The 25,018-nt window shown below is 41.3% G+C and overlaps 1 protein-coding gene across 1 annotated transcript in view; it reads right to left on the minus strand.

The window, feature by feature from the left end:
- Nucleotides 1-22,814, minus strand: part of tnrc6c1 (trinucleotide repeat containing adaptor 6C1) — a 45,842-nt gene extending 23,028 nt beyond the window's left edge. The window contains exons 1-4 of the mRNA XM_085403713.1: nt 22,725-22,814; nt 14,274-14,376; nt 13,206-13,227; nt 3,276-3,632 (exon numbers count right to left, since the gene is read on the minus strand). Coding sequence (XP_085259839.1) covers nt 3,276-3,632; nt 13,206-13,227; nt 14,274-14,336 — 442 coding nt within the window. The 5' untranslated portion in view covers nt 14,337-14,376; nt 22,725-22,814. The remainder of the gene's footprint in view (nt 1-3,275; nt 3,633-13,205; nt 13,228-14,273; nt 14,377-22,724) is intronic.
- Nucleotides 22,815-25,018: the final 2,204 nt, after the last annotated feature.

Below are 25,018 nucleotides of genomic sequence, written 5' to 3' on the forward strand. Positions count from 1 at the left end.
ATAGATATTTGCAGCGCAGCAGTAGCAACAAAGCCAAAGTGGCACAGATAGCTTGCTAAATTCTCTGACAAACAAGGGTGAGATAAGGACAGGAGCTGTGCGTATATACATATGCAAAACCTGATTTAATGGATGCCTTCTTTGCAACTGCTTTGCCGATAATCTCAACATTATCTCAAGGGGAAAAAAATGGCAGAAGGACAATCTGTGCCTTTTAAAAAGTACACAGCAAAGACATCTGGCCATCATGTTTGGCTGTCAGTATCATCTTTCTCCTCCCTCTCTAAAGGATAAACCAGGTCAAGGTCTTTCTTCAACATGCCAGTCTTAAAATAGCTTGGTGTCATGCCTTCTCTACATGAAAGGGCCTCGGGATATGAATTGTTGCAAAGCAAAAAAAACAAAACAGCAACATCAGGGAGAGAGTGATAATAATGGGAAGACTCACAGTTACACATATAATATAGTATGTGGAGCCTGACTAATCACGGATACTTTACATTCTTTACTTACAGTATGTGTGAGCATGTGTTTTGGCGTGGCAGAGGTTGAGGAAAAGAACAACCAGCACACCAGACAAAGTCAGAAGAGCAGGGACACAGTGTAAGAAAGACAAGATAGAAGAAAATAAATTTTTTTTAAAAAAATCAGCGAGAGCTGATGTTTAATCACATCACAAGATGTCCCAGTCCTCTTTGAGGGGATTCCCAAGGCTCTTTTACAGCATCATCAGCAGACTTAAAGAGCACATCAAGTCTAGCAAGCATGTACTCACTCTCTCTCTGCTCCACCAGACAAGCCATTAGCACATTAGCTGCACTGTCCTTTCACTTGACAAAGACGGCTCATACCACAATGTTATGCCATTTTTGTCTTAATGCAGCTTATGGGCATAAAAAACCTGATCATGTTTTAAGGGCTTTTCCCACAGAGCATTACACAAATACAAAAAGGGGGTAGCTATAAATTTTAGCACTTTCAACCATGCAGTCATAACAGTTCACCTAAACAAGTCAAGTCAAAGGGAGGCCAGGATTTCCCTATGTAATATCCTCACATATCCCTGATAGAGACAGCCGTTTAATCCAGAGAATAGCTAATAATCTTTATGACATACAATCTTAACTCTTGCCCTGAGCCTGGACTATTAAACACACCAGCTGTTTACTGTTATGAGTCAAGTTGAGCAGGGACATTCAAGTTATGACTGTTTACGTTAACATACATTCGCATGTATACACAGTGGTGCACACAGAATTACCTTTACTGCTCGTCAAAAGGCCTCATGTGGGCAGGTAATGAAATACAGTGTAAAATGAGATGGAAACATGATAAAACTAGAAGAGCAAAAGGGAACTCAGTGAAACTCGACTGAAGTTAACTAAAGAGACATATGACGAATCACAAGGGGAGATGGCGCAGAGTCATGCTTGTGCAAAACTGTCCATTTGAGCTGCCTTTAGTGTTGTGAGGTCGTTCTGTCTGTCATAATGTAATCAGTCCGTTTAAAGACGCAGAGAGAGCAAAAGCAGAGCCGAACCAGCCTGCCAGAGAGGGGCGGGGAGAAACAGCAGCTTTTACCGTAAGCCATGAGTCACTTCAGCCCACAGAACTGGATGTCTGCCATGCTAGTTCTCTCCTTCTTTCTTTTATTCCTTCTCACTCGGTCTTTCTATCTATGCCAGGTCAGGCCCACTGAGGCAGCCAGCTAGCTTGCTAGCTAGTGCAGTGTTGCTCCGCCTACAAAAGCAGGAAATACTGAAGGGATGGTCAGGAAAGCTCAAGAAAGAGTAGGAGGAAGATGATAATGGAGGAGGTGGTGGAGGTGGAGGCGGAGACAGAGACGTGGACAGGATAAACATCTTATCACCATGGAGATAAGGCTGCACTCAAACAGCAGACGACACATTTATGAGAAAGTTTGTGCTGCTCCTCAGGCATTGAAAAGTGTCCAGTGCCCCTAAAGTGTCACCAAAGAGCACCTTTTTAGGAAATAACCGTTCCCTGCCGCCACTTAAAAACACATAAGAACCTGATTTACTGCCAAACATAAAACCACAGGAAGGAGAGTACACAGACACACAAAGATAGCCAGCTGTGTTTACTTGCCATCCTTTACCCCAGTATTCCTACATCCACATCCCTAATTCCCAGACAGGCTGAATGAAAATAAACAATAGCCAGCGGCACCTGTGCATTTGCACAGCCTTGCAGGTACACTGCATGATTACCAGCACAGTGCCTTACAAAAACAGGAGTGGATACAGCCATTGCTTTTTAAGAATGCCAGAACTCTTTGGCACAGCTGAGATAAGTCAAACAGATATTAGTAGAGATCTTTGAAGAACCAACACTGTTGTTGTTGTGGCATGACATACTTTTTGACTAAGTAGCTGTAGCCAGCCAAAGTTATTATTGGAGTAGTGTTCTACATGTTGCAACTAAAACTGCAGACTTGACAGTGACTGATGGGATACACTCAAATTTGCTCGAGTACAGACTGAACCAAGAGTTTACATCCTGCAGCAATGAGTACCTGCACTCTCTAATTGTATTAAGTAACGTCAACTTTATTTTGTCTTGTTTGATTAAATTTTAGTGATGCAGACAGTGAGAGCAAGAAAGTGTTGTCCATGCAGAAGCCTGATTAAAATGTGTAGCATCTTACTATAATACACAATCTGTATGTGTGTTTGTTTCCTTGTCCATTTACTCCTCTTACAAGACCAGGATGAGGGGACACACAGGTACATTTTAGGTCCCTGAAGGTTTTTAACTATATCAAGTCTTGCGACCATGTCATGTTGCCAAGCAACAACCTAGCAACAGGGCTAAAATCAACTGTTTTTAACATTTGTGCACCTATAAAAAGCATCATCCAATTTTATTTCACGATATCTAATTTGTATCCACAAAACATGTATTATATATGACATGTTATGATGCCATCAGGTTACCTGGCAACCACCTAGCAATGTGCTAAAATGAAGAAGCATTGCTGCTCCCACAACACATTATAAAAGCAGCGTATCATTTTTATCCCATCACAAGCAGGTCAAACAATATTATAGGAAGTGCATCATCTATATGTATAACATAATGTAACTCCACTGAATTTCACTCCTCATTCTCAATTTATATCCACTTCATGTGGATAAGCTGAATATATCATCAGTAAAACAAGTAATTCCAAATAACCTCTTACGATTTATGTAATTAAACATCACAAGATTTTTTTTAGAAAACATTAAATGTACTTATTCAAACCAACAGACCTGTGGGCAAGCTGGCTGCAGTGGAAGAGGAGCAGGAAAGAGAGGCGTGTATGGCTACTGTTGCTGCTGCAGGTTCACTAGTGGTGGGACGTCCCGTGGTGATGAGAGGCAGCGTCCCCAAGGGAAGAGGCTGGCCCCGCTTTAACAGCTGCTTGTGCTCCTGCTGACGAAAGCGTGGGGGCACCTCTCTGGGCGGGTAGCGCTGCTGGAGCGGAGTCTGGGACTGCTGTGCTGTCTGCGGCTGACCTCCGGAGGGGATGCGCTTGCCATTTCCACTGCTTGGGGGTACAGATGGGATGGCACTGGGGTTGACGGGGGGAAGAGGAGGGCTGGGGTTGAGCTTGGTAGAGTCTGGCACTGATGAAATGGGTGGGGATAAGTAACAACAAGAAAACAGAAATGCAGGGATGAGGAAGGGTAAAGCAGAGCTGTTGAGCACACACTAGTACTAAAATACTATGATTAGTTGCAAATGGACTGGTCCATATTCCAAATAAATAAATAAAATCACTCGCTAGAGACCGTTTATATGACTTATATCTGACACATAACACATTTAAAGAAAACTAAAAGGAACTGCTGAATACTGCCCTCTCCCTCTATAAATTACTGTCAGTAATTCATTTTAAATGTTTTCTGTAAAGCTACTGTGGTTAAGCATTTCCTTCACTGACTCTTTTCAAAGCCCTGGATACTTTTGGAAGATTTCTATGAAGTTAAATTCAGAAAGGCTAAAGGAGCAGAAATCTATAAATGCACAAGATTTACTCAAGGCAGTGGTCAGTCCAAACAGATGGTTGTTCTTTGGAGAACCACAGGACTGTAATAACCTCGGGGTGGCACTATAAAAGAAAAAATGATGACTTTAGAGATGGCCAAGACACCCAACTCCCTCACAGCCTGTCATGGTGCCGGTTCACAGATTATATGTGTTGAAGAGGTCAAGTACCAGAAAATGGACTTAGACCTGCCTGCTACATTATTGTGGGCTATTGTCTCCATCAGGACGGTGCTGTAAAGAGCGCTGAGCACCATCAACATAAGCTGTTCATGGTTTGTGGCAGGTTATGGCCCCTGAAATGATCACCTCTCAGCGCTCTACAAAAGCCGTTAGTTATTAACTGCTTGCACGGCTGCTGAAGCAAAGTGCTCTTATCCAACTAGCTTTAGTTACCCTTAGCAACAGAGTGCGAGGCTCTCTCTGCTCTGACCAGCCATTTCTCATGGTCGAAGCCCTGCAGGGTTTCACATGAGCAGCGAAGCCTAAGAACTGCACATAATTTAAAAAACCTCCAATAACATTTATTCATGCATTCGTATTTTTATTTTTTTTCCAATTGAGGGACATTAGAAGTTGGGAACAAAACATTGGTATATCATCACTATAAAACTGGTGTGTTACAAAAGAAAATTAAACTCCAATAGTCACTCTCTTACTCCCCAGAGGAAAATATCTAGCCTCTCTGCAGCTTAAAAATGCATCATCATATCTACAATCTTGGTGTCAACTGTTGCATGCAGCTACCAGGCTAATGTGTACTTGAGACGTTTTATTGGGGATTCGTGAGAGCATCTACTATGTATTTAAAAAAAAAAAAAAAAAATGCAACCACTGTGAAGCCTCCAGTTTAGTTTTACGCTGTCACAATCTTCATTTCCAAGAGACAGAAGAGTGAAGGGCCAAGTTAAGGCTAGCAAGCTTAATCCATATGCTGGATGGGTGCAACGCATATATGATGCTCGCCAATTAGTGAGAAGTAACAGACTAACAAATTACCAGAATTTCACAAAACTGGAGTGCAAACTCACTGGATTGGTTGCATCTTATAGAGAGTCGTGTTACCCGTGAAATCATTTGATTAAAATGCTGCAAAAACCCCCAGCACTGCAAACATGGTCAAGAAGTGACTTGAACTACTGGTAAAGGGTCTAAGACTACAATCAACTACAGCTCCAGATATCGTCACGCCTGTCAAAGAGGCGATTTGCTCTCATCTTTAAGCGTTCACAAAACACAAATTAGTTAAAATATTTATTCCCATTATAGATTTTATAAAGGGAGAAATTATCTACAGTGACCAAAACTGTGTTTTTACCACATGCAGGTTTTAGTACTTTTGGGGTAAGTGAAGGTGTAAAGCTTAATAATGGGTGATGCATCCCTTGTTTGTTCATCACTACCTAATCACACCTCTCTAAAATGTATACACTGAAATAAGAGTTGTTGCTATAAAAAACACGGCTGCTATAACCGACAAGATCCACTTGTCAAACATCAGAGCCGTGAAGTCCAAAACACCCCCAGGATGCTAATTTACAGTCGCTGAATTTGGAAATAGGCGGTCGGAAGCCACCACTAAATCAAACATGTTGGTCAGCTTGGGGTCACGGAGCTGCTCCAGAATGAGATGGATCATGAGACACAAAGCGCACTGGATAATCTCCTCAGCACATTTTATTACATAATAAAATAAGCTGGTAAACTAGAATGCAAACAGGATGCAAAAAAAAAAAAAAAAAAAAAAAAAAAAAAAAAAAAAAAGTGCTTAAGAGCTACACATACTGTACAAGAGCAGACCCCCAAACACCAGCTGACTGGACATAATGTGCACTGAGCCACAATGGCATTTGAGCTCTTGCTGCGGGGGAAGGGGGGTCTTTAAAAACCACCAGCCAGAAGAAAAAGAAAATCTTTGTGCTGCAGCCTAACTGTATTATAAAGAGCGGGGCCTTGCGATTGGCTGACAAAATGAGTGTGTGCAAGGCAGCAGTGAATAACTTGCACACATGCGGCTAGTCCGGCATCACACACAAAAACAAAGAGTTATGTAATGCTGAGGCCCACACAGAGGGGAGAGGGCGAGATGGTGTCGTGGAAGCACACTCAGCCTTGTAAATACTCAGACATGTTCGCTCACACGTCACAAATGGCAACATTTTTCTGTGCACGTTTGTTTGTGTGTGTGTGTGTGTGTGTGTGTGTGTGTGTGTGTGTGTGTGTGTGTGTGTGTGTCAGTCATAGTATGATCCAGTTTCACCCAAATCTGTCCGAGTATCTCCCTCTCCCTGCAGCTCAGCAATGTTGCGGGTGGAGGGCGGGGGGGGGGGGGGGGGGGGGGGGGGGGAGAGAGAGAGAGAGACGACACACGCTATAGTGTTGGAGCTCGCCTCTCATCAGATCTCTCTACATCTGCTTCATTTCCTCTTCATTCTTTATCCCTCCCCACCTTCCTGTGCTCCCCTCTCCCTTTCTCCTTCACTCCCAGTGATCTACCATTATCCTCTTGTCATTATTACTGTATTAAAGGCGGCAGATGGACACGATAATTCCTGCCCAATTCTACCCGCTGAGTTTAAGAGGTGATTTCCTCTTAAAAAAAACTGAAGACTGTTGTAGGTTATGCCACAATGTGCAATCGTAGTTATGAACATGAGCATTACACAGTTGGGACTCCATGATGTGACGTAGATTCTTCTGGAAGCTGAAGAGGGGGGAGAGCTGGCTGCCCTTTTAGCCAATCAGAGGGAAGAAACAAGGAGGGGACAGGGGAGGGAGGGAGGGAGAGCGAGCGAACAAGAGAATCGACATTCGGGAGGAAGGGAAGGAGGCAGGGAGCGAGGATAAGTGATGAAGAGTGTAGTGTGTGTAAGAAAGTCTCCACCCCCTCGTGCACTCCTCTGTTAGCTCGAGACTCACTGCCTGAAATCAACTTGGGTCCAAATCCGCTTACAACTGGATCACCATTTGCCGGTGCTGCTTTGGTTTCTTCAGATTGCATGAGCGACACAAGTCCTCCAAATTCAGTTATCCTGATAAACTGATGATTTAATGTAAAAATATCCTTTTATTCTCAATTAAAATTCAGAGACTGATCAAGGCAGGGCTTAATAAATGTTTCTGGCAGGTGTGGTGTACAGTGCTTGTATCTCAGGCAGTACTTAGCAGCGAAACAGTGAAATAGAGTAAGAAGAGACGAGACCGACTCCTGCTGACAGCCTGTTTGCAATAACAGAGTCCTCAGCTGTGCCACTGCACAGGAGAATTCCCACTTCATCAAAGATGCACATCAAGCCTTGGCCTTGGGGCTGTGTGTGCTTCATGCAGAGGAAGCCATCCCATTTTCTATTTTAAAAGGGGTCTTAATTTCCTCAGAAACAATGATAGTATGCTTGCCTGGCTGTTTAAGAGCTAGAGGTTGTGGGCTGCCTGGTTAGGATTGTCTGGGGATATATTAAAAGAGTTGGAAGAAGGTGGAGGAGAAAGAGAGTGAAAAGCATTGGCAATCTCTCTGAGTGGAAGGAAAAAAAAAAAAGGTCTGTGACCTTGCAGACAAAGGATACTTCTGTGCAGGTGCTTGGATAGCAATGTGCAGAAGAACTGAAGACTAGCGAATGCAAGTACTCATTACAAGGTAAGTTAGTTTTAAAACTGTCCTAACAACAATACGTGATGAATGAATGTTTTCAAATGATGTTCCTCTGAGTCGCAAACCAATTTTCAAAAACATAATTAATATATTAACAGTACTGTGCAGCCTGTACAATATTTACAAGTATATATTAAATACTATCAGTATTCTCCTCCCCTATATGTACAATAATAGCATGCTAATAATCATTCTCACTGCTCTGTTCCTTCATTGAAGTGGTTCGTCTCGCTCTTGGACAGAGTACATACTGAAATGCAAGCCTTCTATAACTGAGCCTTTAATCCCACAAGTTAGGCCATGAATGGAGCTTTATAAACTAGCTAAAGAAAATCTCGCTGCTGTAAACAGGATTGCTGTTTGCTTATTGTCCAGTATGTTACATGTGTTCAATCTAACAGCCAGGCCTTCTTGTGACTAAGAGTGAAATCCTGTTTGATGCCTTTGCATCATTTGCCTCCAAACTGTCACAGCACACCACTTTAACGGAACTGAAATAGAAGAAAACACACATGCTGCCTATTTCTAGAAAAAAGTAGCAGAAAGAGTGAATCGTGAGGGAGGAACGGCGGCATGTCTTTGAGGCTCTCCGTCTCATTTTTCCTGTGGGCTTTAAAATGTGAGCAGCGAGCCTCACAAGAGAGAAGATTAAAGGGTTTAATTAGAAGTGAATAAATACGACACTGTAGTTAAGAGGGAAACCCGTCACTGCATTACATTCCACACAGAGAAAAATGCTGTTTAAAAAAAAAAATAAATATATATATATATATATATATATATATATATATATATATATATATATATATATATATATATATATATATATATAAAATACGATTTTTAAAAAATATTTAATATCTGACAGCACAGTGCAGAGAACGCAAGGTTGTGATGGTCAAAGCGTTAATCAAACGGTAACTATGGGTCTGAATATATAATCTCAGGATCGACATTCACTTCCAGCTCTTAAGTGTTTCTCTCCAGACCTACTCTCCACCTGCAGAAGAGCTCCACAGGTTGAAGTAGGGGGGATCTCAGAAGACAAAACAGCTCTTGTGCCAGCAGCTGCAGGCAGCCCAGATTCCAGCGTGTTATGATTTACAGGAACCGAAGTGTGAAAGACAGTGGAACGTCCTGTCCTCCTGACCTGGGCAGCCCCTGCTGAGCCCGAAAAATGGTTCAGTCTCACATAACAGCGTCAAACTGAAACTGCAACAAAGAAATGCCACTTGGCACTTATGTTACAAGTATCTGTTTCGCCACATTCAGGGGCTGAAAATGCTTAATTTGTCAAACACATTCTAGACATTTTTGTTTGCCACAGACTTGACCTTTGCAACTTCTCCAATAAAGCTTCCTTTCAGATTGCAGCTCACTAACCAACCAGTCCACATCCACTTTTTGACAGGCTAAACTCAGCGTGTGGGTATATTTCAAGAAAAGACACACACATACACAAAAAAGATCACGCGTGAATTATATAGCACACAAGTGTTTTATCAAAGACCCTTTCACATCTGAGTGTTGCTAATTAAATTGTACCGTAATGTCAAAACCCAAGCCCATCTGTCAGTTGTCATAAATATAATGGCTCAAGTGACAATATGCAATGACAACAGGCTCATATGCACAATTTATGGTGTAAATACAGCTGAACACAGCGGTTACTTGTGTTGTTCCTTAAAGTGCAGCTTATCATTACCAGTACTGCATTCATTTAAGCTGCGCTGCTCGGGATAAGACATGCAGTGGTATAAATTTCCCCCCTGATCGCACCACAATTTATGGCTCTCTAGCACAAAGCGCTGGGCGTAATTAAGCGAATGTGAAACGGCAAATTACCGTAATTGTCGGGCTATAAGCCGCTACTTTTTGCACAAGCTTTGAACCCTGCGGCTTTTAGTCAGGTGCGGCTTTTCTATAGATTGTCCATGATTTTTGTGATATCGTAAGACGATTTGTTTTGTTTGTTCCGCTGTTGTACGGCACTACGTTGCCTGGCGGAAGGATCGGGGTTCAAGAGTGGTATGTTGGTCACATGTCCATCCGCCAGGCAACATAGTGCCGTACAAGTAGCGCGAAAAACAAACTTCAAAGTAGCGCTATGCGTTCAGCTGGAGTCGTGGATGATGAGCGGAAAGCAAGTTGTGCTCAACTCTACCGGTGGATTCTGACAGCGTGGAAAAGTGTGCAAACATCCACGATCACCAACGGATTTCGAAGGGCTGGACTGCTGCATGATGAAGAGGAGGACACCGCCACGGCCCTTCAGAGGGTGTTCGACTCCGACACTGACAATGACAATGAGGATTTCTTTGGTTTTGAAAGTGACAACGAAGGAAAGAAGCTGAGAGTGGATGACGAAGCCATCCTGAGCCTGTTCGTTTCCGACACTGGAGAAGAGGACTTTGGTGGTTTTAGTGCGCAGGAAGATGGTGGTGAATGACTGACTTTTCTTCTTGTTAAAGCCGTGTCACTGCACCTGAGCCTAAAAGGTAGTCTGAATCTATTTTTCTGGTGTGCTGTAGGTTACTGTTATGTACTACATTTGTTACTCATTTATGAAGCACAGCACATGTGCAAATATGTACCCATAACTTGATTTTCAAAATATTAATAAAAGGGGTGTGTCTCCAAACAGCCATCTCTTTCCTGACAATTCGCTTTGTGCATATTCTCTTACATATGATAAGTCAATATTGAAACACCTGCGGCTTTTGGTCAGGTGCGGCTAATGTATGTACAAAACAGGATTTTCCCCTGATTTTAGCTTGTGCGGCTAATATTCAGGTGCGCTTTGTAGTCCGGGAAATACGGTAATCTGTTATGAAATTACTGCCACGACACTACTTTGTAATAATGTTATCTTTTATTGCACTATGTAAATGTGCGCCTTGATGTGCATGCATGTTGTCCCCAGTCTCTGATAGGGACAAAAATGCACAGCATGGATAGGCACACAATAGCTCATTAACCCCTAGAAATGAACTCTAGAGTAGCTTGTTGATGGTGGATGTGCACAATGCTTATTACTAATAGACTCATCTATTATTTTTCTTTTTAGGGTGCGTCGCTGACACCATGAGTGCGGCCCAGCACACACTGTGATAAAGGTCTCTGTGATACTCACATCACAGCGTTGCTGCCATGCTTCATGGCTTCCCCACACCATTAAAGCTGTTTGAGCATCTTTAGTTTAAAAAAAAAAAAAATGCCACATGCCAGTAGATACATCCTACACATGTTACACGTGTATGTTTTAGGCTGGTTTCCTGGGGTTATGCAAAATTAATCAATCATACAGTAGGACTTTAAATACTGTAAAATAGAGCGATAGATATAGAGACAGACAAATATAGATCTCTCTCTCATATCTCTTTTCTCTATATATCTATGTGATGCCTTCTTGAAAGTATAAAAATAGTGATTTCTGTGACTGATATTAGATACTGAAATGGTGTGGATATGCTAAAATACCTGGCATCGTAAATGCTCACATTTGGTTCTCATTTTTCAAAATCATAGAATTTGCCTACAAGTGGACAGACCAGCTTTTCAAGCAGTCTCAGCCCAGATATTTTATTGTGTTTGGTCATCTGACAGCTTATACTCCAACCCCAAATGTCCAAACAGGCAATCACACTAGATTGTTTTAACTGAACCTATTGTATCTGGAGGTAAATGTGATACGTTTAGTTAACAAATATTACAGCACTTTCAAGGATGCTGAAGCAAAGGAGTCTGTAGTAGCTGTGATATAAAACCATATGCGTAACGGTGGATTTGCACAGACACAGAGCATATATATGCTGTTTGTGTTTGCAGGTCACATTAGGAGACTGTAAGAGTGAGAGCGTGTGTGTCATAAAAATGAGCCAGTAGAAATATCCTACAAAGGGGCCCCTCAGCTGTGCCGGCAAACAGGAAACGGGAGTGCATTCTCACAGTTTCACATAGCTCTGCCCATTTTTGTGTGTTCTCAAACACTGTTTTCCTGCACTCTCCCAAATCAACCAGAGGCACCAGCCACCTCTCTACATTTCACACAAATAAAAACCACAACAATTTCTTCCATCTCTGTTCCTTACAGCCCACCTTTTTCTCTCCTTCCTCCTTCTCTGGTCCCAGGGCGGGCCTCAGTGCTAGACCAGACAGGAGGTGGTGTAGTGTTACTATGGCGCTTGGGGTCTTCCTGGAAATCTCCTGTGTATGAATGCCTGTTTATTCAGCCTCCGCACTAGCCCTGCTCTCCTAATTAGCTCCCACTGTACCTTACACTAGTATCAGACACAATCTGCCTCTTTTAGTTGATTAGTCAATTAAGATTCATGGTGTCTTTCAGAAAAAAAGACAACTGTTTCAGCCCCTTTTCACGATCTTTTCCAGTCATTAATAGATAATAACTGCAGTGCCTCGTTAACTGCCACAGTAATATTGAGGTAAAGACAATCTATAATCTGTGTGATCTTCTTCAGAAATGATCAACATGAGCACAGTGCAACAGAAAAATATGTAAAAGGTGCTAAAAAGTCAAGTGTGATAATAGAAAAGCCTGTTATAAATGGTGAATTTTAGATCTGGTACTTAATAGGGGTTAAGATAAAGAGTTGAAGTGTCAAATAAATACTATGAAAAGAAACGGCATGTTATATGTGCTAACACTCACTAATAACTATTCTCTTTCTACCCTTCAGGCCATCCTGTCAGCATCTTTGAGCAGTTCTAATCAGATTTCCCGCTGCCTATCCCTCATGACACATTAAGTCCCTCTCCCATCTGCTTGCTCATGCCGACATGAAGATCTGCTTCCAGGCTAACTGACTGTCCACCACATCCTACCTGCTTCCCTCTGATTGTTAAAACCACTGGCTTGGGGAGACAGTGAAGAGAGTGGGTCTGTAGCTGCCACAAAGCAGGAGTTAAAACCTGCAAGCTAAATGCAGTCTTCACTACAAAACTACATTTCTAGGCATTTTTATTCAGATGGTTTATTTGTTGGGTTTTTTTTCCTCCTTCAGATTTTCTTCCTCTCCTCTACCCTCTGAGGTAAGCCTGAGGACCCCTATGTGGAGGCTTTGAGAGGAGATGGACCATTCTTATGCTTCTTATTAGGTTGTAGGTAGTAGGCTCAGGTAGTACAGCAGAGCTGGTGGCCAGTAATGTTTTCAGTTGCAATATATTTTTCAACTTTAAAAGCAAATCCTTCATAATCAACAGCATAGCAATGAGCTGAGAATCAACTGACGCCTAGTGGCAAAAAGGTAGAACTGCATATACTGTGTGGTTCCCCTTCTGACAACAATGTAACACCCTCACACAGTCAGTGTCCTTCCTGCTATCACAAGATATCACACAGACTCGCAGCAAAGGTCTACACTGACAACTCCAGTATTAAAACATGCATAACAGACGCTCCTTTTATTCTGTGGTAAAGAAATCAAATGAGTCTTTCTTTGATGTTGTGCATCAATTGTACAAAAAACAAGCAGCAACAACTCACCTTTGGTAATCTGCTCTGTGGCCTGAAAAAACAAACAAACAAGTTAACAACAGATCAAACTTAAAATGATAAGATAAACATGTAATGCATTCCATGTAAGATCCAGAAAACAGTATGCGGTTTTGCATGAAATAATTTTTAACATTTTTGCTCATGATCCACGCAACAGTAATGAAGCAAACTAGTCAGGGCAATGCTAAGGGACAGGTAGTGCTCGTGTATTTAAACACTAAATTGATTAACGCTCGACACATTTAAGAGCTCCAAACAAGATTTAGTTTGCCGTGGTTTGACTGCTGGCACTCGCCTCATTGCAAGACGGTGGAGTTAAGTCCATCTGACAGATGAGGACCTGATTATTGCTGTGTTATTTAATTGAATAGTGTAAACTGTATTATTTATTAAGTTAATGAGGGAAAACTAGCCTGTAGCTTGTACTTTTTCCAGCACTAGCAAAAAAAAAAAAAAAAAAAAAAAAAAAAAAAAAAGCTTAAGCACAAGCACAACAGATCGCTAGAAGAGGACTTAAGGTTAGGGGATATGAATATATAAATGTGCTGACATAGGAGCTCTATACACCGAAAACACTTATAATGTAGAGCTGTGCCTGGCCTTGTACTACATAGCATACTAGCATCTAAAATACTACAAATGCCAACAAGCTTGTTCTTTTCACCATAGAATAATCTGTAATTATTTATGATTGCTTTAGTCTATAAAATGTAGACATTTTATCCTAAAATTATAATTAGAACTAACAAAAAATATTTTCTGTGTAACCAAAACAAGCAGCACAACAGGTCAAATGTTGCTTGAGCCCTCGTAATGGAGACTACAGACAAAGAGGAGTCCCTGCATTAAACACAAAGTTAACTGGAAACTGGTTAAAAATAAAACATTAATAATTATAAAATCACTCCAATCCCTACCCAAAATCCAGCTGACTGCCAGTAACTGCTGCAATTAGCTGGAGTTTACAGTATCTTATCATATGATAAAGAACAGGAAGGAACAATTACAGCAACATGATAAAAGCATGTGGGTTTCAAAAACACTCTGCAAGCCTACCTTTTTTTGAGCAGCCTCTTTCTTTTTCTTCTCGTCTTGTTTTTTCTTTTTCTTATCTTCCATCAAATGGTTCTCTTCTTGTATTTTTTGCTTCTTTTCACAGCTTAAATAAAAAGAGAGATGGAGAGAGATGGACAAGGTTTTACCCCAAGAACCAGTCAAAGAGAGGAGTACTTTGGCTCAGCAGAGTGAACACAGATGAAAGTGATTTCTTGACATTTTCTTTTCAGCTGAATGGTTCATTTTATCAGTCTTCAAACTGAAATCAGTGTGTCAGTAGCTGCGTTTGTAACACGTGACGATATGTGGACTAGTAACACACTGAAATCACTGTCAGCTGAGGTGAATAGTTTTGATTATCGTCAACTCCAAAATCCAAATTCAATCAACATCTGTTCAGGATCTTCCAGAACAACCCCAAACCAATCAGGGTTAACTGCAACCCACAGCACTCAAAATGATCCACTGCCAAAGTTCTAATAGTACCTACTCAGCCCAACCTGGTTTCAGTTGTTTCCTAATACAATTGTGAATGGGGTCATTACAGCAATGTGGCTGAAAGATGTGACGTCATTTGGATAGAAAAACAAAACAAAACAAAAAAACCACAAAAAATAAAATAAAATAAAATTAAATATGGTGGATGTCAAGGTTATAGTATACCTGCTTCTCAGTTTATGGCTTTTTCTCAGACTCTGGGACATTTCTCATATACTCGGGTTTGAAAAACTGAAGTTTTGATTTTCATGAAGCCACTCTCATGACTCATTGAGTGACGCCACTAACTAGCCAATTGGTGGCGTGCAGTCTGTTAACGTCACAGAACCCCAGCTGAGTAGGTACTAAACAACCACCTGGTACCAAGTACTCCAACCTAATGTAAAAACCCTAAAAACCAAAAGTCTTGTCATTTAGCTTCAGCTGACTAAATGTCATAAGATTATGACAGAATAAATCTAAAGTTCATTCACTTGACTTAAGAGTAAAAGTTTGTTGTGATTTTATAGGTAAGAGTTACTCGGCACGTTTATAGATTGATATCAAGAGAAATAAAACAAAAGCAAAATGTGTCCATATGTCCACTCTTCTCTTCTTTCTCGCAGTTTTATGAGAAAGAGCATGGGAGCTGGCTGCCACCCTGTTTATTGGGATAGATCAAATTTCCTTTCTAATCTTACTGCACAAAAAGATTGAAAGTGATCCAATCAGAAGCAAACTCATCCCGCCTTTCTAAACAATTTAATTTGTTAATTTGTAACTCTGATTTGATCTAGTCTCTCCAGAACACTTCCATCTTGTTTTTATTCATCACTGTTTTTGTACTCGTGCATTCATTTTTATTTAGTCATCGTCTTGCTTCTGTTAAGAGAAAGAAAGAAAAAAAAAAAAAAAAAAAAAAAGGCTGACAAAAACTATCACAGAAATTATTGGTCAATGAAATTAAGACTGGACCCATGTCCATGGCACTTGTTTTGGTGGTAAACATGAGGCAGGTGCTTGTGAGTGACTCGTCCACAATCCACAGACGTAAGACTGTGAGTTTATTTCACATTCCACTTTTAAGCAGCATATTTCTTTAAGTGTGCAAAGATGTGTGCATACGTTTTTCAGTTGTCTTTAGGTTTTTTTCTGGAAGCTATTAGGAAGGCATTGTGGGTTTAGCATGTTGGTGCTCTTAAGTTGAGCCTGCCGCTCTTTAGTCTACACACACTCTACAAGACCAACAGATTCTAACACAAATAATGTGTTCGCACTACATCGAAACAAAAATCTCAAAACCTCGGGTTGTACCCTGCACTTTTAGTTTACGGTCTTGAGGATTTAAATGTCGACAACTCAAGCTGAAAACCATCTGCCAATGGCCTATTGTTTCACACTAGTTCGGTGGCCTTTTCAAAGCATGAGTGAAACAGGATGGAAATGTGCACTGATTTCATTTCAACCTTCCTGATTCCTTAGGTCCCCAGCAACACACCCGGCAAGTGTCAAGATCATCAGATAAACGGCTGGTATGAAAAAGCAAAGATGACACTGACACACAGACATACACACAGAGATTCCTTCATTTCTTATGAGCTACAAAAGCATCCAGCATCTATATCCAGCCTACACTAAGAAATGAATAAATAAATTACAGCTAGAAACAGTGTTTTAAAAGAAGGACATAGTAAAAATGAATTGGCCTGGGAAAAAAAAAAAATCATATATACATTTGAAAGTCAAGTTGCTTGAACCACAAATGTGAAACTGCACATAAAACCTTCAGCTTTTTTTCCCCCTGCCAAGCCTAAGCTGCTGCAGGCGACAGCGATATGAGCCACTGCCTGGCAACAAGCGCTCCCGGAAGGCCCGAGGTGAGCAGTCAGGTGGAGATAGAATGCGCCCTGAAGTGCTGACAGCGCTGACATTAGTCTGGTTGTAGAAGTTCAACAATAGGACTTCAAAAAAAAAAAAAAAAAAAAGAAAGAACAGAAAAAAGAAAGATGAGCTTGGGCAAGTAACACAAGTTTCCAATTAAGCAGCTAAGTGAGGATTTTAAAGCATGTCTTTAAACCATGGGTTCAAGAGTACTTCGTAACTATATAAATGACTTGCTTATTGCCTTTACTGAATGTTTTTTTCCCTTAAACTCTATGTCAAAAAAAAAAAAAGTACCAAAACATAGAAAAACAACAACCACAGTGCCGGAGATTATACCTAGGTATGTAATTGTGAAACACAGGTTTTCTGAGCTCTCTTTCAAATATTGTTTGACAACAAAACTTTCTTCCCTTTCATAACAGAGAGAAGAGAACTGCTGTCTCATCTCACTTCAGAGATCTGCATTATTTTTTTTTAAACCACAACAGCCACAAGTGAAATAGAAGGAGCTGCTGTGAACATTTTTTATATTTAAAGAGAGAGAAAAAAGACAGTACATTTGTCTTGTCAACAGCAGCCTTCAAAAACATCCTGCGATTAGGTAACGGCACACTTTAATGAGCTAAACCTCAATATCATGCAATTTTTATAAACTCAATTGCCAACAACTTCAATAATATCGCTCAATCAGTTCAACACATGCCCTTAGCTGACTCTGATGCAGGCAGGCTGTGTCCAAAGAGCAGCAACAAGAAGGCCCCGTATTATAAACTGTAGCTCAGATTGTGAGCCTGACCAAACCATGCAAACACAGAGCTCCCATAAACTTGGCTATTAATTCATAACTGTAATCACGTAATTTTTTTCTCTAACTGGCTGATACGGAACCTGCTGAGTACAGCTGCCGAGCTAAATTTAGCAGGTGCTGCTTGTTTCAAAGGCATCAGTGGGACTTGTGTCACGTAGGATCATGGGAGAAGGGAGATGCTCCAGTTAATGTGAGCTGGTGTCAGCCACCAACCCACATGAGGAGCAGAGCAAAGCGTCAAAATAAAGTAAGTAAGAAACATTTGGTCCCTAAGCAGGATGAAGGATGTCTCCCTCAATGAGAGCTGTCGCTTAGCATCTTGGGCTACGTCCACACTAATAGTTTTCTCTCCGTTTTGGCCTCCCGTCCACACTGAGACGGCGTTTTCCCCGAAGGAAAATGCAGCATTTTCGACTTGTGCGTCGCAGTTTGGACAGCAAAAACTGAGACTTTCTAAAACGATGATACGTGTTAGTCATATGGTGCAGTCATGTGACCAATTAAACTAAGATAGCAGAGGACATTATACAGCAGTTGTTTTGTTTTGTTTGCTCTCAATTTTGACAGCCCTATTAAAGAGGAATATCAGTTTGTACATACTTCAGATAGCTATGATGCAAAATTCAGAGTTGATTCTCACTATAGGTGTGAATGTGAACATGAATGGTTGTCTCTGGGTGTCAGCTCTGTGACCGACCTGTAACTGGTCTAAGGTGACCTGCGACTTTAATGTGCGCTAAATAATATTTGTATTTGATTTAGGGCTGCACGATTTTGCATAAAATGAGAATCACGATTTTTTGGCTTAGAATTGAGATCACGATTCTCTCACGATTTTCTTTTCCAGTATAAATATTTATTGCACTTATTAACTGCACATCAACTTCGCAACAGTTGAGACTGAACATAAAAACAATAAATGTCTCACGTTTTGTTGTTGCTGCAAAATGTTGTACTGCTTGAAATTCCGTCTCCACCGTTGCTCGACGCTGCGTGTATAGAGCAGGTAGTGCAACAATAGAAAAATAGTTGCGGGACGGCACTGTGTAGCGTTTGTCTAGGGTGTTGATCATTTTCCTAAATCCCTCGTTTTGCACAGTGTTGATGGGAGCCATATCTTTGGTCAGGTGATAAGTAATAGCCTCCGTAATTTCTTTGTGCCTGCGGGAGTTCGACGGGTATAGGGAAGCGCTGTATAAGGTTCCCGTTATTGATGTTTGGGTGGTTGACCGGGACGGATTTTCTCCTGTCACTTTCTCGTCATCCCTGACGTGTTCTCCTTGTTTTTTCCCTGCTAATTTTAGCGTCACACGGCACAGCTTCTGTATCACGTGGTATAAGGCTCCGCCCTTGTCATTTGTTGAGCAGGAAGGGTGAGCGCTTGTTTTCATGCAGATTACGTCCCGGATCAAAATGCGGTACAATCACCGTCGTCCTTTTTTTTTTTTTTTTTTTTTTTTAAATCGTTGTCATTTGGAAATGAGATCGCACATAAGTATGAATCGAGATCACGATTTTCTAACGATTAATCGTGCAGCCCTAATTTAATTCACTGCTGAATTTGTAAGTTTGCTCACTTACAAAGATATGAATGGTCTGTAATTTTGAAAACATATCCTCCAAGGGTTACAAAGTGGTGAGATGTTTCCTGTAGTTGGTCACCATGTTTGCACATATCTCCAGGGGGATTTTGAACCACTCCTCTTTATTGTAACTCCTCAAGTCCTTTATCTTTCTTGATTTTGCTAATGTTACTATGACCAAACAACTCTTTCTCCTCATCTCTGCAAGTACATAAATTCTTTGTGTAGATGTATGCACTTTGACTACGAGAGCTATCTGGAGATCCGGGGATGAAATATGGAGCATCTTGAAAACTTCTCTCTCTCTAATCTATTTCCATGCTGCAGCAGCTGATCCTGAACAAATTGGGAACTGCCTCAAATCTTTGAAACTTGATTTTCTTTACATTTTTTTTTACCCCACTTACTTTCAAGATCTTTAAAAAAAAAAAAAGAAAGAAAGAAAGAAAAAAAAAATCACAGGTATCCACAAACTTATTCCCCATGATGACCCCTGAACCTGGTAAATCAGTAACAAAAACAACAGCAATATTAAGCAATGAGATCAACAGATCCTAGAAGCCAATTCAGGTTGCACTTGTCACTGCTTAAAGAGACTGCAATCACTCACCTAATCTGAAACAGCTGATCCTAATTTTAGGGATTTGAAGGTGTGAAACTAGTCTGTGTATACCAACTTATTTCAGTGTGACTTGTCAAATATTTCTTCATTACTGTTCATTTGAATGAAGAAAATGAAGTGATTTTAAGTCTCTGTTAGTGTATAGCACCTTTCTTAATAGGCACTGATTCAATGAAGATCTGGATCAAATAAATCACAAAAAAAGCAGTCTTAATGGGATGTACTTTTAACAAATGTGCAACACGAATATGCTATGAATCTGTTGTGGCAAAGCACTGCTCATGATAAGGACACCGTTCAATAAGCTCAGCTCTGTTGTGGAATTACACCCTCCTGTCAGAACAACAGGATTAGAGCTTGGTGTCCCTCTTAAAACCAGACACACACTCAGACACAAAAAAGGCAACACACACTGCACATAGACCAAGGGCAGTCTAACAAAAGCAGGTGTAAAACTGGTTGAAAATGTGGAGTGGAGATGGAGAGGAAACTCAATAGATGAACTGTCAAAACTGCACACGCTGCTGCCGTGGATGTGTAAATGCCTCACTGCCCCTCACTGTACCACTAAAGAGGAGGGGGGTGCTACAAACGATGAGGCAGGCTTGTGGGTTGTGTGTGAGAGTTGGGGGAAGGGGTGCTAGACAGCAGTCACTGGGCACAGAGCCAGGAATGCCATCGCTGCAAGCCAAACAAGAGAACGGCGAGCACTCGGGAGAAGGCTTGCTAACAACCGCAGCAGCAGCCGCCGCAGCAGCAGCCACAGCTATGGCAGCGCGTGTAGCGCCCTCTGCTCGCCTGCACGCCGGGCGACGCAGCTTTTCAAGCCTGCTGATCAGTCACCGCACTCAGCAGGTTTTCAAATGCAAAAACCTCAAGCGCATTGGAAAGAAAAGAGAGAAAGAAAAGGAGCAACTTTTTGTCAGTAATGCGCTCAGATTGTGTGAAGGTTTAAAATCTGCTGGGTAAGCACTTACAACGTCTTTGTGCTCTGCAAAGAGGATTGCACTCTGTAAACTACTTGAAGCTATTCTCAGTGTAGCCATGTTAATGCTTTCTGACCCGGACTAATGACGGGGGAAAAGAGAAACTTGTGCTGCACTCCTGGTGCTATGTAGAGGCCCTAAAATAACTTGTATGGACAAACTCCAAAAGCACACAGTGTCAGCTGCTCCAAAAGTAAAGGGAACACGTTCATAGGGTTAGGGTGCATGTTGACAATTTCTTTTCTTTTTTCCCCCCCAAAAGATCAAAGAAAATCCTCAACAAATGCTTAATTAAAATGCAATCATGCAGCTCTGTCACAGTTTTTTCACATTGTTTCAGATTTTTATTTCTGAAAGGGGCAATTAGGAAAACACTTTCATGCAGTATTTGTCCAGAAAACAAAACAAAACAGCTACTACTTCAAAAGAAAAAAAGAAAAAAAAAGAACAAATGAACGAAATAGAATAAGAGGTTGTTTCTTACTGAAAATGATAGAAATAACAGAACCAAGATATGATAATAATTTCCTCTGGGATACATTTCTTAAGAAATTCTTGAACTCAAGCAAACCAAATATGTGGGGGGCTTTTTGTTTGTTTTTTTAAAGGGGAGATAAAATTACTCAAAAACATCTTGCAAGACAAAAGTAGAGTTGTGTGTGTGAAATCAATTAACTGCCTTCATAAGAAATCAAGCTCATCATTTCCACTGAAGACTCCAAGCGAGCATCTGATCGCTGACACAGAAAACAAGCCGCCAAACCAAATGACATAATCTGGCAAAAGCAACCCCTCATCCCTCCAGTCCAGCTCTAAGCAAAATAACCCGTGAAGACTTCTGAACTGAAAGTGAGGCTGTGACCTAAGCTGTATAGTAATCACAGCATTTAGTAGTCTGTTTTTGTTATCAAGCCCCCCTTTGGCGCCTCTCTGTGAATACACACTGCCTCTTTCAGGAGGACTGGGTGCTGACCGGGGGCCCCAAACCTGGCAGGGACAGAAAAGACCTCCAGCCCGCTTCTCTTAACCCTTTGCCAGGTCCAAACACACACACACAAATTAAGGACTCCAACGCATTAGTAAAACAAGCGGACCTCAAAGCTTGCATCAATCTGCCCTCTACATGCATCGGGGTACTGGTATCCCCAGCATCAGCCGCACACACTGTCTTCTAATGGAGAGTGTGTGTGTCCCTACAGGATGTCAAGCTGCAGGAAAAAGCCAGGTACAGATAACTGGTGCATCTTAAGGGTTACACTGGTCTCTGATGGGAAACAAAGAACTGAGAAGAGATTTCCAACACATATACTGTATAAATTATTGAGCAGTCTGGGAGCAATTTCAACCACAGCGCCGGGGTTATAATCAAAGCATTGAAAGGGGGAGAGTTTTTGCATCTAAAAGTAGGCAGAAAGTGAGGACCAGCAGTTACCAACTATTTAAAAAAAAAAAAGCCGAGCGGATGAGGATGCATGAGGTGCAAGCAGCAGTCCTAGTAAATGAAACAGAGAGCGGCCGTACGAGGGCATGAGTACAATAGGTAAAACCCTGGTGGCTAATGCGTTTAAACCCAGTCAGGTGATGCAAGCTAGATCCAGCCACCTCTCTGTGCAGCACCGAGGATATTTCGGCTTTAATGCTCGTGTCAACTCTCTTGCACGGCAGCGCAACAACAAGCGTCCCACCAATGTCTGCCAAGCTGCTACACATACGACAACTCGACAAGCGACAACACAGGGCGCCCTTGAATCACCGCAGCTGTGCAGCCACGGTGTTTTAATGACGAGCTAGCTCAAGTTAGGAACATACTATGAAGAAAACCTCCGTGCTAACCTCAGCGACCGCGCTAGAAGTTAAAATAAGCTCCAGTGTGCACTCGACAAATGCGATATATACAAAAAGGGGGGGTTAAGCAGCACTCACGAAGAAGACAGCACTGATGTCAAAGTGGGCTGAGCTGAAAATATTTTGATTCCCAGCTGCCATGTTTGCTATCGAAACTCGCCACATTTCCCCCCCAACAAGAAACAAAAACGCGACAAGGCACATCTCCGTCGCGGTAAACCTCACGGACTCGGTGATAAATCCTACCGTGAAGCGTTCAGTCGGTTCTCAGCAGCGGCGGAGCCTCTGCAGCCATTTTGTAGTAACTGACCGGAGCAGGAGCTCGAGACGGTTGAATCGGTGGTAACGGGGAAGGGGGGCGGAGCTCCACCTTGCCATGTGATCTTCAACAACAAAACAAACTGGTCCCACTTCACATCGCTCCGCCCAGGCGTTTCCATGACAACTGCAGCTCCTCCATCACTCCCCTCTCTGTGCTGCTCGCTTCAGCTCGCAGCCGTGCGTGGACTCGCCTCCCTTCACCTCCCCCACCTCTCCTACCTCCCCTTTTCCTCACGGTATACGGTGTAGATTCAACGAAGAAAGTACGCACATATAAAAGTCAGTAAGCTCCGTGTAAAACGTGAACTGTTGGGGGGGGGGGGGGGGGGGGGGGATAATAAGAAACATAACAGCGTTTCAGCAGCGCTGGCACCTGCGCTGTGTTTTAACGCCAACAGAGGGCACAGTTTGTTTTACAACGCAGATAGCCTCGTCATAGTCATAATATACATTCGCACTATGAAGCGGTGAGAGTTTTATTTATTTATATATTTTAATCTTTCTGCTGTTAAAACCAGTTCAGCAGGGAAACGTAACAGAACATGCAGTACAAATGATATAGGAATGGATGTGTCCAGTTTAAGCAACCAAAGAGAGAAACACTGTGCATCACAGCATTTATCTGAGAGCTTTAAGATTTAAGCTTGTAATAGGTTTGTGAAAATATGCAAAATCTCTTTATGAATTATGTTTTTTTATGTGCATTTCAGGTTTGTTTTTCGTTAGAAAGTTTCCAGAGAAGATGGGTGTATTCATCAAGGGTCATAAGAAGGTCATAAGAAGAGTTAAGATAACATTGTTACAGAGGCATGTAGACATCTCTGTCCGAATAAACATGTGCACTAAATGCAGTCATGCATTCCTTTCCTATGCAAGCTTTTCCCCACTGGGAAAAAAGCCATCCATAACTTGAAATTTGGGGTTGCTATCTCAAACTTTTAACACAATAACTTAGAATTTTAAGCCATTTTCTCAATTTTGAGTTATTTTCTCAAAAGTTTGAATTTGTAAGTTGAAAAGTTGAGATATCTAACTTGAAATTTTGACTTGATGGCAATTTATTTGTTTTGTTTTTTTGTCTGTTTGTTTGTTTCTTTGGTGCTCAGGAATCAATCTTCCATATTTTCTGCCCTATCTTAGTCTTATCTTAGTTAGGCATAATCTTTTTTTTCACACTTAATACAATAACTTTGGTACTTAACAACCTGTAATGATGAGAAAATTGACCTTGCAAGACACTCAATGAGATAAACAGCATGTTGTAAAGGGAGGTTTTAATCTGTGTAGACTGTGCAGACTGACAGTACCCGTTTTTAAGAAATAATTATAAGATTAATAATAATAATAATTGTTCCTAGTCAATACTGATTGACGCAGTTAAAATAAAGTGATTAGACTACACTGTGCAGTTACATGAGATGTTTTTATTTACTCTATTTCTAAAATTACAGCATGATTTGCTTTCCTCTTTGGGATAAATTCAGCAGCACTGAAAATGTGTGTTTCATTTTTAGGGAAATAAAACAATTGTGGTTTAATTTGGCTACATGAAAACATCAAAATATTAAGTAAGGCTTTGATTAAATATATAGTTGTAATGCGTAAATCAGGAGAACTTGGAAAGTTTATTATAGACATTATTTTTGAGGTGAATGACAGTGATGATTGATAATACAAATGCACTAGAATATAGATCTAGCATGTTTATGTTGCCAATTTTGAATGTTTTTCTAATACACAGCCAGGATTTTGGTCATTTAGTGTGAGAAATTCCCCGTGCGCGTGACTCAAAGGAAATCTTATGTTTTCCATCAAACTGAAGAGAAACAAATATGACTGGAGTGCCTTCTGAGTCAATTCGTCTCCACTCAGTGAGTCAGTTCTGGGCCTGAATAAATGCCCTCCTATCTCACTTGCAGCCACAAAAGACCACTCCGCTTGAGTATCTGTGGCATCTGAAAAGAGTCTGAAAACATCAAATGGAGAACGCCCACATGAACTAACCATAATTCTGACTACAAAGCAGGTTGATCGCCACCGTGTGCTCACAATTACAGCACCATCTGTACTTGCTGTCAGAGCCATATAGATTACGGTGTCACCCACATCTGGATAATCGCAGAAAAATGCATTACAGTGACGGTGGCAAAACACAATTAGTCAGTCTACAAGATGATCGAGTGCAAGGGGAGTATGTGGAGAGGGAGACACTAATCACA

This window comes from Rhamphochromis longiceps, linkage group LG4 (genome assembly GCF_057381845.1).
Source record: "Rhamphochromis longiceps isolate RC_006_pf linkage group LG4, R_longiceps_female_GT1.1, whole genome shotgun sequence".
Classification (NCBI taxonomy): Eukaryota; Metazoa; Chordata; class Actinopteri; order Cichliformes; family Cichlidae; genus Rhamphochromis; species Rhamphochromis longiceps.